The sequence below is a fragment of the Gymnoscopelus braueri genome, assembly GCF_963280865.1.
Source record: "Gymnoscopelus braueri genome assembly, chromosome: 17".
NCBI classification, from domain to species: domain Eukaryota; kingdom Metazoa; phylum Chordata; class Actinopteri; order Myctophiformes; family Myctophidae; genus Gymnoscopelus; species Gymnoscopelus braueri.
In genome coordinates, this window is record NC_137617.1 from 16,981,835 (window position 1) to 16,998,332 (window position 16,498).

The following is a 16,498-nucleotide window of genomic DNA, read 5'->3' on the forward strand; positions in this document are numbered from 1 at the left end:
ACGGGTTGTTACACGCGTTCTTCTAAAGAAAAAAGACAAGGTAACGCAACGCTACCATGTTTCTAAGAGCTAAACGCATTATTTCGGCCATTACCGAGCGAGTTAACGCCGGTGCGGTGGAAATAATAGAGATAATAGAGAAATATGAAGAGGAACTTCGTCTGGCGAAGGAGGAGATCGACCGACAACGCCGACTACTGGCCGCCGCTGTTCCACAACAAACGACACTCACAGGTATTATTATTGGTGTGTGCTAATAATAAAAGTAGAAATGTGAGTACTTTGTCCTTTGAAGTTTTGGATGTGCTATCTTTTGGGGATTTTTTTCAATTTCTACTTTTGATGTGTATACTGGATTTTGGGTCTAGGGGGCCTCCCTCGACCCTCACACAGTTAAAACAAGCATTTTATGGCTGCCTTATGCCTTACGTGAGGCATAAGGCCGTTTCAATTCATTCCCTATGGAAGCCACATGTTTTGTTTTGATAAAGCTGACTTGTCATTTTTAGTATTTATTTTGGCCCCCCCAGGCCCCTTCCCCAGGCCCCCTCCCCCGCGACAGGGCTTCAAAACCACGTGAATGTGTGTGACCTGTGTGAGCATGCAAGGATGTACTTCAATGTGCATGTACGTATGTGCGTTCTCCATCTGAAAATGTGTGTGTGGGCAGCACCCTAAAGGTCAACTAAGGTGGCATCTGGCATGTGTTTCCAACAAGACAGCTATTTTTCTTTATCTACTCAGGAATGTCTGCTAGGCCATCTAATTGATTGATTGATTGAATATTTTATTAGGCAAACAAATGTGAAACAGCACAGTTACATTTAAAATACTTTGTCTAACAGGTCCGTTCATGAAAGTCCTTGCGGACTTGTTTCCAATGAGGGCCTTGGTATTCAATTCATATACATATATAGTGGCACCACAGTTCGAATATCAATAATCTCAGGTCTTAAAGGTTTAATGACATTCACTTTTACACCACATTCAAAGTCTTTGTCCTGGTCCTTCAAAAGTGTACAAAAAGTTTTAAGTGAAAATTCCATTCCAGTGATCCATGGCAGGTGTTTTTCTCTCACATTTCTAAAGCCTTTTCAACTGCAATGAAAAAAGAAATCTTTGCCTGCGGGTGTCGCTGGTGAGGGATTTTGCCTGTCAATCATCGCCTCTGCTCCGCCCCCCCCAAAGGAAAGGATAGGGGAGGGGAGGGGCGAGGAGGAGAGTGGGCGGGATTAATCGACTGTGACCTCACTGTCGAAGGGCCAAGCTCAGATTACTTTTCAGCCTAATTATTCAGAAAACCCCAGACCACAGAAAATCCACTGAATGTTCTAAGTTCAGTTTTTTTGGGTGTAATTGAGGTCATAAAACCCCAAATAAAACATTGAAAATAAAAAAAGTGAAAATGAATGTCATGATACCTTTAAGCTCTCAATATCCCCCGAACCCCTAGCATCCCCATTCTGGGGCGAACATTTTGCAAAAATAGCAGATCTAGTACAAGCTGAAAATGTCAGCTTTTCCACAAATTCTGGGGAGATGTTAGTCACACTAAGCATCATTTCCACAGGAATCAAAGCCAACTGTGTCTATCTGGGGCTGTGAGTAATATCAGCTTGTACCAGCTTGAGGTTTTGATTGATTGATTGGCAACAAAAATGTAAAACAGCACAGTTACATTTAAAATACTTTGTCTAAAAGGTCCATTCAAAAAAGTCCTTGCGGTCTTGTTTCCATTGAGGTCCTTGGTATTCAATTCATAGTCAAGGTTCAGGTTGGGCGCCTGTAGGATATGTATAATGTGATCAGAGGGAACAGTCTGATTGAGTGCAGCTAATGCTCTCTTCAAAACAGTAACGTGTGTGACTGACTGTGTGCTGTGGTATTTCTCCTATTGTACTACCTCAAAATATTACATGCCCTGATCCCCGAGGCCACAGTTCCCTTGAGGACGAATTTTCTTGCCTTTATTGATAGTTACAATGTAGAGAGACAGGACACGGGGAAAGAGAGCCGGGGAGTGACATGCAACAAAAGTTTGTCCAGCCTGGACAAGTACTGTTGACTTAAAATCGCTATTTTATTTGATGGTCTTGCTGCCCCAGTATTTGGTATTTGTGCCAACAGTGCCATAAAAAAAAGGCCAAGTGGCCGTGCCCCTAAAATGATGAAATTCCAGGCCTGGTAAATTAACCACTTAAACCCCATTATCTGTATTGTGTGGGCAAAGCTTTCGCTGAAAACAGCAGATCGACAAGCTCACAACGCCCCACCAGCTTATCGATCGGCCATTTTCAGCGAATGTTTTCCCCACAATAACAGAGAACTGAGAAGACACTAGCATAAAGCCCTGAGGGACTCCGCTCAACCATTCTTTAGTGGTTAATTGTATTAACTGTGAGTGTTTAATTCAAGTGTTGCCATGTGCCAGTATTTAGTTAACTGTACAGGAGCTGTCCATATTGACACACAATAAATAACACCTAAATTAAACACACCCACAATCAATGTCATTACAGTGTCGGCTGTGTTTATACATTAAAATGTCTTCTGTGATAAGGGTCTATTGCCAGCCCTTGTTCTCCACCTACTATTTGAAATAATGATGATGGGTAATTATTATCTGACCTCATGGTGGTGAGACACTTATTTTACTCTATCCTCTGGGAAAATTGTTTTTCCATTATTTGCACTTCCAACTAAGTGCAATTTAATAGTAAAGTAAGGTGCAACAGTAAATCATACTAATTGATTTATTCTTTTATTAAAAAATCAATCAATTTTCAAAAATAGCAGATCTGCAATATAAAATATTTAAGTATAAAACAGGGCTAATCGATTTAGTCGATCACATCAATTTGTTGATATTAAACAAACCAAAAAAACACACTTTGTTTTGATTTAAATAAGTAATCGATAGTTGCAGTGCTAGAAAATGATTTCTAACAGTATCTATAATGTATTCCATTATTTGCACTTTCCCCCTAAAGGGCCATTGTCTTGAGTTGCTAATTCAACATTTTCTCTTTTTCTTCTAGATGTACGACGTTGTGAGCTCCAACACTCTGTTCACATCTCAGTATGTGAAAAGGAAGAGGAGTCTGACAGCAGTGACTCCCAGTTCACAGTATATCCTGTTTCTATTGCAAGCATCCGGTTTGAAGAGCTCACTGAGTGCCAACACACAGGCACGGAAGACAACCTCTGCAGCTTCCATGAGGCAGAGGAGTCTGGAGGGTCAGGAGAGGCTGGAGATCAGATGAGAGAAGATGAAGAACCAAAGTCCACTCCAGGACAGGCTGCAGCCAACATTATTATGGATAATCCAGAGATCCAGCAGGAAGAGGAGGATAAGGAGATGTCCAGTTCCTGTAATATTGATGATCAGTGTTGTCCGAATATCCAGGCTGCTACTGAGGACCACATGATGAGTTCAACCTCTTGTCCAAGTTTCAAAAATCTGTCCATACCTCTCCACTGCATCCAGTTGATGGAGAACAGCGGTGGAGATTGCAGGCCAAGCAGCCCAGCCCAGCAGATGAAAGAAACTAGAGAGTCATTAAATGCAACTGAAGGACGTCAGCTGCTCTCTCCGCACCTGCTTGTAGCTACGAGTCAAGACAGCAGAGATGATCAGAGTGGACAACAATCTCATCAAAACCAGTATAATTGCCTTGTCTGTGAGAAAGGGTTCAACCATCGCAGAAACATGGAAAGGCACGTGAAAAGCAAACACACTAAGAAGAAGCCACGTCAAAAGTTTGGAGGGTCAGGAGAGGCTCACTGTAGTTTTTCCCAGATAGATGTAGATCAGATGACAGAAGATGTAGAACCAAAGTCCAGTCCAGGACAGGCTGCAGCTAATATGATGACGGATAATCCAGAGATCCAGCAGGAAGAGGAGGATAAGGAGGAGGAGGAGGAGCCATCCAGTTCCAGTAATATTGATGATAAGTGTAGTCAGAATACCCAGGCTGATGCTGAAGATCACACAATGAGTTCAACCTCAAGTCCAAGTTTCAAAAATCTGTCCATACCTCTCCAGCGCATCCAGTTGATGGAGAACAGCGATGTAGATTGCAGGCCAAGCAGCCCAGCCCAGCCGATGAAAGAAACTAGAGAGTCATTAAATGCCAACGAAGGACGTCAGCTGCTCTCTCCACACCTGCTTTTAGCTCCGAGTCAAGACAGCAGAGAAGATCAGGGTGAACAACAATCTCATCAAAACCAGTATTATTGCCTTGTCTGTGAGAAAGGGTTCAAGTATTGCAAAAGCATGAAAAGGCACATGAAGAGCAACAAACACACTAAGAAGAAGAAACGTCAAAAGTCTGGAGGGTCAGGAGAGGCTCACTGTAGTTTTTCCCAGATTGATGTAGATCAGATGACAGAAGATGAAGAACCAAAGTCCAGTCCAGGACAGGCTGGCGCCAACATGATGGTGGATAATCCAGAGATCCAGCAGGAAGAGGAGGAGCTATCCAGTTCCAGTAATATTGATGATAAGTGTAGTCAGAATACCCAGGCTGATACTGAAGACCACACAATGAGTCCAACCTCAAGTCCAGGTTTCACAAATCTGTCTCTCTTGTCTGTAACTCTCCACCGCGTCCAGTTGATGGAGAACAGCGGTGGAGATTGCCAGCCAAGCAGCCCAGCCCAGCAGATGAAAGAAACTAGAGAGGCGTTAAATGCAACCGAAGGACGTCCGCTGCTCTCTCCACACCTGCTTGTAGCTCCGAGTCAGGACAGCAGAGACGAGCAGGCTGACATGATGGATAATCCAGAGATCCAGCTGGAAGAAGAGGAGGAGGAGCAGATGTCCAGTTCCAGTGATATTTATATTGATGATAAGTGTACTCGGAATACCCAGGCTGATGCTGAAGATCACGCAATGAGTTCAACTCGACACACTGAGGAGAAGCCACATCAAAACCAGTACTATTGCCATGTCTGTGGGAAAGGGTTCGAATATCACATAAACATGAAAAGGCACGTTAAGAGCAATCATGCTGGGGAGACACAACAAATCCAGTTTTATTGCCCTGTCTGTGGGAAAGGGTTCAAGTATCGCCAAAACGTGAGAAGGCATGTGATGAGCTATCATACTGGGGAGAAACCATTCTGTTGCAAAGTCTGCGGAAAAGGTTTCAAATGCAGGTCCGATTTGAGACGTCACATGAGAGGCAAAAGAGCACATCCCTAAATGTTATATTTGTGGTGAACAGTTTGCTCACAGAAGAGAGTGACTTTGAAAGACACATGAAACTTCACAGGGGAGAAATCATACAAGTTGACAGGTCTGCTGAAAATGTTTTTTGTTTAGGTGAACAGATTGCCCATGTAGATATCTTTGAAGACTCAAGAAAATGTGCATACTAGCAAACCCCACAAGTGCCATGATTATTGCAAACAATATGCACAAAAATGGTCCCCTTATATTCATTTTCACTGTATTACAGTGAGGCAAAAGGCCTAATATTATTATTGCAATTATATTGCCTTCTGTTAGGCTAGATATGTTTAATTTTCTCGAATTAATGTCTTTAGTTTGCAAAAAAGACTGTACTATGTACTGCATTTCTTTTAACTTATGAGACATATCGTTATGAGACCAATGACTAGATCCAGTTGAACACCTGCCAAAATCTATTCAAGACTATAGATGTATAGGAAACTAGTTTTGACTTTGCAACAGCACATATTGGTTGTCTATCTATCCTTTGATACATGGTCATAGTATAACACTTTAATAATCAGCTATAGCTGATAACGTTTAAAGTACAACTTTTCTCCCAACCATTTCATTTATAAGTGTACAGTATTTCACACATTTAAATGTTTGAGGGTGCCGTTTCTTTAAAAAGTCAGTGGTCGAGATAATGATCGTACTCCATTACGTACGGTCATTGAGACACTACACTGTTCTCTCTAAATTCTATGCATTTGATTTTTACCTTGCTTACTGAAAAGTCGCTCTGCGAGTGAAAGGCTTTAGTCAAAGGGCTTAGCCAAATACATTGCACAATTATTTATTTTAACAAAACATTTGACAGTCAAGTGAACAAAATGTTGATCCCATCATAAATAAAAACTCAATTTGGAAATGCATTATACAAAGACATTTATAGCAGTAAGTAATTAACTGCACATTGGGGGCTTGTGAAGTCATTTGTTGTAGCAGATCTACAAGCTCACAATTCGTTGAACTGCGTCAAGTTGTGAGCTTACAGATCTGCTATTTTTGCCTTTGTTGTAAAGTTGACAGTTTTGGATGTGTTTCTCGTTTATCCGAGATTGATGATTTACCGTGATGATTTACCGTAAGATGTATCACATGAGATGAACCAGAGTGTGAATAAAACTGAATACAATGTGGCACTTAAATTTCTGGATAAAAGCATCTACAACGCCACAGAAATGTATATATACACACACACTATAAACAAGTGCTCAGCAATGGCAACAAATCAATCAGTGAATGTATCAGGCACATCTCTAGCCAAGACCATAGCTGCTATGTTGTTCAACTTGAACATTAGATGAAAAAAATACAATTAAAGAAATGTTACATTAATGTGCCTGCTGGCGTTACAATCTAATACAGAAAACTAACATTTTCACATGACCTACAAACTTATGCAGAACGCAATCTGATATGAGCATGTGCAATTCTTTTATCTTCAAAAATACATTTAAAAAAGGGCTTACAGTAGTGGTTAAGCGTTAATGGAAAAGGGCTACCCCCACACTTGCGCAGCCCAGTTACAGTACCAAAACCAATAAATCATTTTATCGTTTCGTTAATTTGGGGCCATTCTCTTAACCATTTACTGTACTTGATCGCACAACTATCTACAAGCTCATAGCGCATTACATCGCAAGCTTGTAGATCTCCTGTTTTAGATATTTTTGAATTACATTTGTTCTTTGAAAAATTTTGGCAAGTTTAGAAAAGTTGCCCAAAATAGGTATGCCACGGTTAATGTGGTTAACATACATTCTTAACTAAACTATTATGAAACATCAAATCGGTCAACATCAAATCAGTCTACATTTCCCAAAAGGAAATGCATTTATTTAATTCAGTCTGACCAGAAGCAGGATAAAATATATCCCCACTGGCGATACAACATGACTGGCCAAAAGGGGCCATATCAAAAGCAGAGGCATGGATTCTAAATAATAAGGGGCCGAGTCCACAGAAAGCCTTTTGAGCTGCCAGCACCTTTCTGCCATGCTTTTCTATGGTAAAGAAAGACGCACTGTTGCTCTCCTCTTCCTAGCACCGTGCTTCATATTTCAGTGCTCTTGTGATTTTTTTCTGGGCATCCCAAGCAGAAAATGGTTCCGCTTTTAGGAGAGAAGCACCGCTCATCACTGTCACTTTCCTATGCAGAGGGTTGGAGAGAAATGCCCACAATCATTGAGCAGAGGCGTCTCGTTCTGTGCATGTGTAGTCTGTGGACATGGCACCCGTGGAGCCGTTACACGTTAAGTGCCTTGCTCAGGGACACTTCAACATCTGTTTACAACATTTCTCAGACACTCCAGCTGGCAGTAAAAGTGTCATGGTCGGGGTCACTTTGTTATTTTAGATTATTAAGCCAACTTATGTCTTCAACACCCAAGCTGCATCCATATATTTGATTCACAATTTGCTATCAATTTAAATTTTCACAGCACATTCATTGCTTGTGCTCTTGCTCTGCAACATGCAGAATTCAGAAAAGAAAAGGAATTGTAGTTCAAAAGAAGTAGTGAGTACCGGTACATGCACAAGTAGTAGCAGCATAAGAAATGAGGAGATATCTCCTCTATAATATCTACTCTAGCAGACACGAGTAAGGCTCTGCGCCTTACATTTGTTCATTGTGAGGTAACCTGAGGTACCAGGACAGGCGTGTTCACAGTAAACGTAGAACTCAGCTTAATGTTGTTTTTTTAAATGTATTTTGTCTGTCATCTCTGGCAGTTTGCATTTTCATACAGGCACCCAGACAAGGCATAGACTGTTTTTGCAGTCATGGTAAGATCGTGTCTTTGGCATCTGGAATGTTGGGAATGTTCTCTCTTCTTGTATTGAAGTGCAGGGATGTACTGCAGTTGAGTCCGGTTGTTGGCTCAACGTTTCTCAATGTTGTGTCCGCCAGGGGTCAGGTCCATTTGGTTCCATTTGTACACTCTCAGAGTTAAATAAGCACTGAGGATTTTACAGTGTAGATTGGGGTCCAAGACATCAATAAAAAGAAACTGCATCAAATGGAGGCCTAATGCATATCAACCTGGTGGTCCTTAAAATGAAAATGGTTGAGAATCTCTGGGCTACTCGTCAGACTCCGCATCATATCCCAGAATGGGCCCCAGCCATCTCTCCACTTCTGATACAGTCATCTCCTTACGCTCTGCATAATCCTCCACCTGGATGGAGGAGAACAGAATAGAGCGACATGAGTTGTAGGTGGAGACCAGTAGAGAAGCATGATGACAGGAAGCCATTAGAGATAAGGGTTCCTTCTTGTCCATGTACCTTGAGTAATGAACACAGTTTCATATCATCACTGTTGGGTGGAAAACTTTTATAATTACTATTATTTAGTAACAAGTTCTTGTTAATACTTTTCATTGGTTAAATATTTACAAAATCCAGACAGCTTTAACTGCTTTCAACCTGGTGTTCCTATATTGGTCATATAGTTAAGGCGGGAAAGAATATATATCTGTGTGACACTGTCATACAACAAAGTATAAAACAGGAAATTCGATTCAATGCAATGTGGAGATACAAGGTTTCTGCCTGACAGCGATATGTTACATCACTAAAGTAAGTCATGAGGAGATGTTCAGTGACCTGTTCTTTAGTGATCTTTCCCACAGCGAAATAGGAGGACTGGGGGTTGGAGAAGCAGAGTCCAGAGACTGAGGCAGCCGGAGTCATGGCAAGAGACTCTGTCAGACTAATACCTGAAGGAACACACACACACAAATCATATGCATATGAGCGTACATACAGCACATTTAAAAAGCTATCCTATGACTGGCTGTTTGTCAAGAGGAAAACTGAACAAAACATCACATCAGCAACAAAAAATCGATTCAAAGAAGCCAAAAGTTTAAAATAAAAATCCATGTCCTTATACAATGAAAGCAATTAAAAAAGGTAGGGTAAGTGATATTTCTTTGTTAAAATAAGTGGTAAATAGCTCTATATTCTGATCGGAATACCTATTTTATCCAATCAGTCGAGAGAACTTGCACAGAATACAGATTAAACAAGTGAAATTGGAAGTGATGGCAAATGAGCTGACAAAATTGGAACTGGAACACTATAAATTTTATTTTACGCTGATAAATGGGTACCCTTTCCTGATTGGTTGACATTTTTCCACCCACCTGAAATTAAATGTTCTGTTTATTAAAGAGATGGGGAGACCCCTGCTACTGAACTGCTACTGTGCATCTCAGACCTCATGTGGCTAACTCTACAGCAATGATTACAATCAGAATATAATACTTTAACTACTAGTTTAGAAAACAACTTTTGTTTTAACCAAAAGATATCACTTACCCCACCTTTAAGCAATCCTAACCAACTTTACAGCCATGCCTAGCCTTAGAAATAAGGAACAAGTGTAATTAATTTGTTAAACTAATTGGTTTTACTAATAGGAGTGTTTAAAAAATATCACTATTTCCATTTGACAAAGGAGACAGACGAGTAGAGAGTGTTTACTACAATTGGGCAGGGACAAAGTCAAAGCCAGACATGGCTGTGGTGGCTCTTAAAAGTGAAAGGCTGTGTACCTACCCGTCTTTTCGTGTATGCTGGCTAGGTCCCACATGGTGGTCTTCTCCGTGTGGTCAGGCTGGCTAGGGTAGCCTGCAGCGGGCCTGATGCCCTGGTAGCGGATTTTGTGGAGGTCTGCGGCTTCTAGAAGTCCCTCCTCGGTGCTGTAGCCCCAAAGATCCCTACGAATGCGGGCGTGGAGCTCCTCTGCAAAGGCCTGGAGAGAGACAGAAGGCCGTCAATGGGTGACAACAGAAGAGAGTGGAAGCGGAGTGCATAGAGACTAAGGGAAGTGGAGAGAGTTGTTCAGGAAAGTCTTGGAACATTAATCTATTGAGTATGCTTCAATGATTGCTTCGTGGAATGTGGATGTTTGCTTAGCTCCAATGTGTATCCCAACTACTTTTGTCACAATTGTCCTATATGGACAGTGTCTGCGACTGGGGACAGCTTGTAAGTGTATGTGTACCAGTGTTTAGTGAATGTGCCCATAATGTGGTCCATACCTCAGCCAAGCGGTCAGCCAGGGCTTTGACCATAATGCTGTTGTAGTCATCTCCCTGAGCTTCAAACGTCTTACTCGTCTCCTCGGCTCCGAAAATGCCCACAGCGAACACACCCATATAGTCTGACACGCCGCTGTCTCTGGGAGCCACAAAATCAGACAGACACATGTAGGGTTCCGAGCTGGCACTGTCCTTTTCTGCCTGTAACACACACACACACACACACACACACACACACACACACACACACACACACACACACACACACACACACACACACACACACACACACACACACACACACACACACACACACACACACACACACACACACACACACACACACACACACACACACACACACACACACACACACACACACACACACACACACACACACGTATAGGAATACTGTAACCACCTTTGTCAAATGGAGGTGTGCTAACCACTTTCATTATAGATTTGAAAGATTTCTAATTTTCTTTTCAAAAATAGCAAAAGCAGCCAACCTACTTAATCGTCTATCTTTGCTATAAGTTATTATGCGAAAAAGTATACAGGGATTAATAGCGTGCATATATAATCAGGTTCAGTGATGTCAACCGACCTTCAGTTTCATTCTAAAGCTTTACTCTTGGGATACTCGATGAGTAGGATACAAAACATATAATCATATCCATATAATGCGTTTGTACATGTTCTGCCCAATCTCTTAAGCTTCATATAACCTCACCTGTTGCCGTAGGCCATGGAATGTGGCTATGGGCTCGGTGTCACTGTGTGGCGCCACATCATTAGCATAAACATGTATGTCGTCGGCGGCACTCTGAGCAGGCCAGAACCCCACCAAGCCCCGCCCCTGGAGACCTCGGCTGTCAATCAAAAAGTTGAGCAGCCGCTGGGCATTGTCAAACACTTTCCTGGCCTCCGCGCCTGCATCATTCAAAAGAAAGACTTTCCATCATAATGATTTCTTGGAATATTAGCTGCATAAGGGTTTTTATTTTAGTATGCAAAGAATGTGTTCTCTCATCTACAGCAGCGATCAAATTGAATATTTCTAAAGATAGCAATGGAGGGTCCGATTACACTTTGAAATCTGTTGGGCTGTACACATTCATTTTGCATCCCATTGTACAAATTGAACAAAAACCCTGGCAAGAAATATCAAAGTTAACATTAATCTAATGCCCTTTAACTCTGAAAATAAACCTGTACCAGATTTTACCATAGCTGAGATGGACAGAAATAAATTGACTAAAGATTGAGCAACTGGCCTTCAAATGTATAGTATATATTTTAGAGACAAGCTGGTAGAGACAGACAATGTTTTTCTGTTTGTCCTTGCCGGCTGTCAACTCTCCTGCGGGGCATGGCTGCTGACTTGCTCCCTCTAGAGCAGTGGAGATGACGCTAGACTACAACTCGCTTATTTATGGAGAATCAGCGATTTGAAACACAAATTTTGCAAAAACTAACTTATCTTGTTTCCACCAGTTGTTTACATTCAAAGTATATACAAAAGTTGCCTCAAAATACAACAAAAGTCATTTAACATGGGCATAGTGAGCAACAAAACCAGGGAGAAAACACTGTCCACATACCCACTGTCTTGTCCTTGAAAATCTTGGGGTATCCTCTGTTGGGGTACTTTCCCCTCAGCTGCCAGACGTCAAAGAATGGCTTCCAGTCAATGAAGTCCACCAGACTACGCAGGTCGTATGACTTGAACACATGGGTACCCAGAAACTGAGGACGCACTGAAAGAGAGACACACACACACACACACACACACACACACACACACACACACACACACACACACAGAGTAATATCCTGAGTGTTAAAGCTGCAATCTGTAAGATTTTCCCAGGACTAGCTTTCTATGGAGACCCTAAAGGGACATTTAGGAAAAACATTTACCTGGTCTGGGTAGTGAGAGCCAGTCTATATGCAGACCCTTCTCTCTGGCCTGGGACAGGGACAGGTACCGACGATCCTGAAGGGGACAAATAGGGAAGAAGTTAAGAGAACGGTACTACGGTTTCGGTGCTACTTTGTCTTGCATCAATTGACCCTTTGTCAAGTCCCGTGGTCCCACCACTCTTCGCACCCATTGGTTGCCGTTGCTTGAATGGACAAAAAGCCTCTCGCCATCCGCTACCATTTTTTAGTTGCCTCATATTGATATTTAATATATTTAATTCTTATTTAAACTTGGTTAGTTACTGTGCATTATGTGGATTTTTCTTCCAAAAACTGGATATTTTCCCATTTCTTTGGAGTCATCAAATAGGAGTCATCAGTGATGTCACAACTCTGTGTCAGGCAGACATGCTTCAGACTTGTGGGGCACTTGAACCGTGCCGTCGTCATGTTAAGGAGCAATTTATTACACACTTTATAAATAAATTCAACCTTCAGGCTCCCTGGCAGCTTTATTCTAGGTCTGTCATAAAGAGTGAGCTGCCAGCAATCTTCAATACCTTTAGTGAATCATAGTGCTCATGTCTGATGTCTTCATACTCTTCAGTCACCTCCTCAAAGTACTCGTCCCTCACGTTCTCGTCCAGGAGCTGGGAGCACTGGTACATACATACAGTAGTGGCAAGGAACAGACAGAGACACAATGGTCAGTAGCAGAACTACAGTACAGCGGTTAACACAATGAAGTAAGAGTGCAGTCTCTTACTTCATTGTCAACTAAAACTAACTACAGTATTTAAAAACTCTGTTTACTGTTTATTGTCATGTGGATCTGAAACCAATTCACAGGTGATGTAAACAAGCCCAATGAGTTCTTTTTTTCTTTTTTAATGTGATGACTTGTAGTGTGCCGCTCAATCAGCTTACCACCACTACACTCCTGGAGGCATCGAGAACGTGAATGGCAGGAGAACTGTAGCGAGGGGCAATCTTCACCGCTGTGTGGGTCCTACACAACACAAAAGTACTGTATGAAAACTATGATATGACAAGTTGCAAATATATTCATGACTGAATGTACGTGAGTGTATGTGTGAATTGAAGTACTGTATCTGTGCTAGAGACTTACTTGGATGTGGTGGCTCCCCCTATAAGCAGTGGAGTCTTCACACCTAGTCTCTCCATCTCTTTGGCTACGTAGATCATCTCTTCCAGAGAGGGGGTGATGAGACCAGAGAGACCAATAATGTCTGGAGGAACACAGAGAACCTCTCCTTAGCCAAATTACTTTTCCCAGACAATTTCTAATGGGCGTGAGTGATGCTCACAACACGTCATGGTGCGACACGTTGTGTGCTTGCAGACTGGCTATTTTCAGTCAGTGATGAGCGACACTGTCATACAAATCAAGTTTTGCCACAGAACTCGGAGACAAATTCAAAGCCTTTATTGCAGCTGCAATGACAATAAAGGCAATGAACTGAATTGAAAAGGTTGTATGAACTTACCGGCTTTGTGCTCTATGGCTGCTCTCAGTATCTTATCACACGGTACCATCACACCCAGATCTATCACCCTGAAAGACATTGAACACCCAGATATATCACTCTGAAAGACATGGAACACCCAAATATATCACTCCGAAAGACATGGAACACCCAGATCTATCACTCTGAAAGACATAAGTCCTTTACCTGAAGTTGTTGCAGCCCAGTACCACGCCTACGATGTTCTTTCCGATGTCGTGGACGTCTCCTTTCACTGTCGCCAATACAATAGTGCCCCGGTATGGGTCCTGTAGTGGGCAGACAGAATATAAAGTTGAACGTTGAAGCCTGATTTATTTTCCGTCGTACAACAGTGTCGCTTGCTGACAGAGGCACTTTAGTAAGTACCATCTAGGCTCTAGAATAGATGATACTGACTATCAACATATTTGGATCAGTTGATTGATAACATAACTCGCTGCCGACTAACAATTTCCTCTATCGTCCCTGATGCCTCCATCATCTGTTGTCTCTCCTTCTCCATGAAGGGGATCAGATAGCCCACAGCCTTCTTCATCACACGAGCCGACTTGATCACCTGCAAAGATATAATATACATGACACAAGTGCAAATGCACATTCATAATGCATGCATGTGAGACGCAATGTATACAATTATTATTTGAAGTTAGAGAAAACACATTCAGGCACTAATGTGTGTTTTTTCCCTGTCCTGTTTACAGGCGTTTCAGAAATCCTTTCAGGCTTTGGAAAATGACAGGTAATCTGAAATTACATTTCAAGAGTATTGGACTGGGTCGTTTAGTATGCCAGTTTGTAAGGACACATCAGTGTTTTACATTGCAAAGCCAGAAGGACAAGGACAAGCACACGCACGCACGCACGCACGCACGCACGCACGCACGCACGCACAATCTCTATTCTGGGATTGTGAAAATAGGCAAACATTCAGTGAAAATGTCTACCACACATTTATTGCCCAAGCTGTGTGCCATGGTAAAACGAATTTGTACAACTTTGAGTGTGTACCTGTGGGAGGAACATCTTGCCAGATCCAAACAGATCTCCAACCACTTTCATGCCATTCATCAACGGACCCTCGATGATGTGGAGGGGCCGCGGGTAACGGTCCATCTGAGATCGACACTCTTCTGTATCCCCCACCACGTACTTCTCTATACCCTGAACACACACGAATAGATGAGGACAGGAAGCTGTGTGTGGGTCCATCCCTCCATCCAACACCCAAACAACATCTTGAAAACTACTGGCTGGACTGAGTTGCTGTACACCTTCATGATTCCCAGGGCCAAAGAGATCAAAACTTGTAATCCCTATCCGAGTGGATCAGATTTGGATTGTGTTAAATATATGATTTGATAAATCAAAATGTATTATTGACATAATGTTTGATAATTCTATCTCTACCGATTTTGGTGACCCCATGGCCTTTCATCTAGTGCCACGCTTTCCACTTGCAAGATATCTGAAAGAACTACTAGGTGGATTTCCATGAATATTGCTAAGCACAATCAAGCTCCCTGGAGAATGATCCCTAATGATTGGCTACTTCTGATGTTTTTTCCTATCACATACAGAGACCAGTTTCTAGTTTCTGCCTTTTAGGTTTGATCCACTATGAGGTCGCCACAATCTAATAAATCTGCTATAGACAAGAGTGTAGGAAGGAAGAAATTATGGAGCAAACGAGCAACACATAAAAGAACAAAAAGAAATCGGAAATGAATAATAAACAGATAATCAGAAATAATGTTTTTAAAGGCAAACAGACATAGACAGATACTTTATTAGTGGTAAGCACACGCTGTGTGGTCGGTTGACAGGGATAAGGATAAGGATAATTCCTTTTAACAGGACGTTCATGAAAGTCCTTGCGCACTTGTTTCCAATGAGGGCCTGTGAGCAATTAGGGGTTAAGAGTCTTGCTCAGGGACACATTTCATTTCATCGACTTTCATCGCTTTGGATAAAAGCGTCTGCTAAATGACTGTAATGTAATGTAATCGACACATTTGCTGACCTGGCCTGGAATCATACCTGGGGCAACCAGGGCCTCTGGCTCCCTAGGCGGGCTCACTAACCACTCAGCTATGGCCGCCCCTAGGGTGTCTTACTTTGATGAGACCATACTCCAGTCTCTCTTCCACTGTTCCCCCTCTCCACTCGTCTGTCTGAACCACCTTCTTCCCTCCTCTGGCATGGTTCTGTAGACAACAACAGGAAGAGTCTTTTGGGTTACAAGGATTTGGTGGTTTCTGCACATTAACCCTGGCGTCCCTATTTTGGATTTCAAAATTGTATTCACAAAGCATCACATTGGATACTTTACTTTACGCATTGGATATTTTCACTATTCGCTGTACAATGAAATATATAAGGCAGTGGTTGAGATCTTTCAAGTGTGCAAGTGTTTGATCTATGAATATTGTAACAACAGATGTACAGTATTTTACCACTGTGTGTGTGTGTGTGTGTGTGTGTGTGTGTGTGTGTGTGTGTACCTGTGCGTAAACCAGCAGTTTCTCAGTAGCGTCAACATCTCTGTTCCAGATGAGGTTCTCACACATGAGCAGCAGTTCTTTATCGATGTCGTCATACACAGGCAGGTTCCCCGCATTCACTATGCCCATGTCCATGCCATCCTGGGGGCAAAGGTGAGAGTGGGCAAGAGCATAGCTTATCAACCTTTTAGGTTTGGAATTAATACACAGATTGTTCCGTGTTTTGTTAATTCCCTCTCTTTTCTTGTA

General features: G+C 42.1%; 2 protein-coding genes across 2 annotated transcripts in view; one reads left to right on the forward strand and one right to left on the reverse strand.

Moving 5' to 3' along the window:
- LOC308104180 (uncharacterized protein) lies at window positions 1-8,249 on the forward strand. The gene is made up of 2 exons (XM_080454520.1): window positions 1-234; window positions 3,039-8,249. Exons 1-2 carry the CDS (start codon window positions 57-59, stop codon window positions 5,204-5,206), a joined length of 2,346 nt encoding a protein of 781 aa, XP_080310646.1. The 5' UTR covers window positions 1-56; the 3' UTR covers window positions 5,207-8,249.
- LOC308105006 (methionine synthase-like) overlaps window positions 5,793-16,498 on the reverse strand; it is a 24,023-nt gene continuing 13,317 nt past the window's right edge. Inside the window, exons 18-33 of the mRNA XM_080455641.1 lie at window positions 16,250-16,390; window positions 15,863-15,952; window positions 14,757-14,909; window positions 14,197-14,304; window positions 13,914-14,014; window positions 13,728-13,795; window positions 13,349-13,469; window positions 13,147-13,228; window positions 12,780-12,878; window positions 12,217-12,292; window positions 11,898-12,053; window positions 11,027-11,226; window positions 10,294-10,494; window positions 9,809-10,004; window positions 8,852-8,964; window positions 5,793-8,421 (exon numbers count right to left, since the gene is read on the reverse strand). Of these exons, the coding sequence (XP_080311767.1) occupies window positions 8,326-8,421; window positions 8,852-8,964; window positions 9,809-10,004; window positions 10,294-10,494; window positions 11,027-11,226; window positions 11,898-12,053; window positions 12,217-12,292; window positions 12,780-12,878; window positions 13,147-13,228; window positions 13,349-13,469; window positions 13,728-13,795; window positions 13,914-14,014; window positions 14,197-14,304; window positions 14,757-14,909; window positions 15,863-15,952; window positions 16,250-16,390 (2,001 nt within the window). The 3' untranslated portion in view covers window positions 5,793-8,325. The remainder of the gene's footprint in view (window positions 8,422-8,851; window positions 8,965-9,808; window positions 10,005-10,293; window positions 10,495-11,026; window positions 11,227-11,897; window positions 12,054-12,216; window positions 12,293-12,779; window positions 12,879-13,146; window positions 13,229-13,348; window positions 13,470-13,727; window positions 13,796-13,913; window positions 14,015-14,196; window positions 14,305-14,756; window positions 14,910-15,862; window positions 15,953-16,249; window positions 16,391-16,498) is intronic.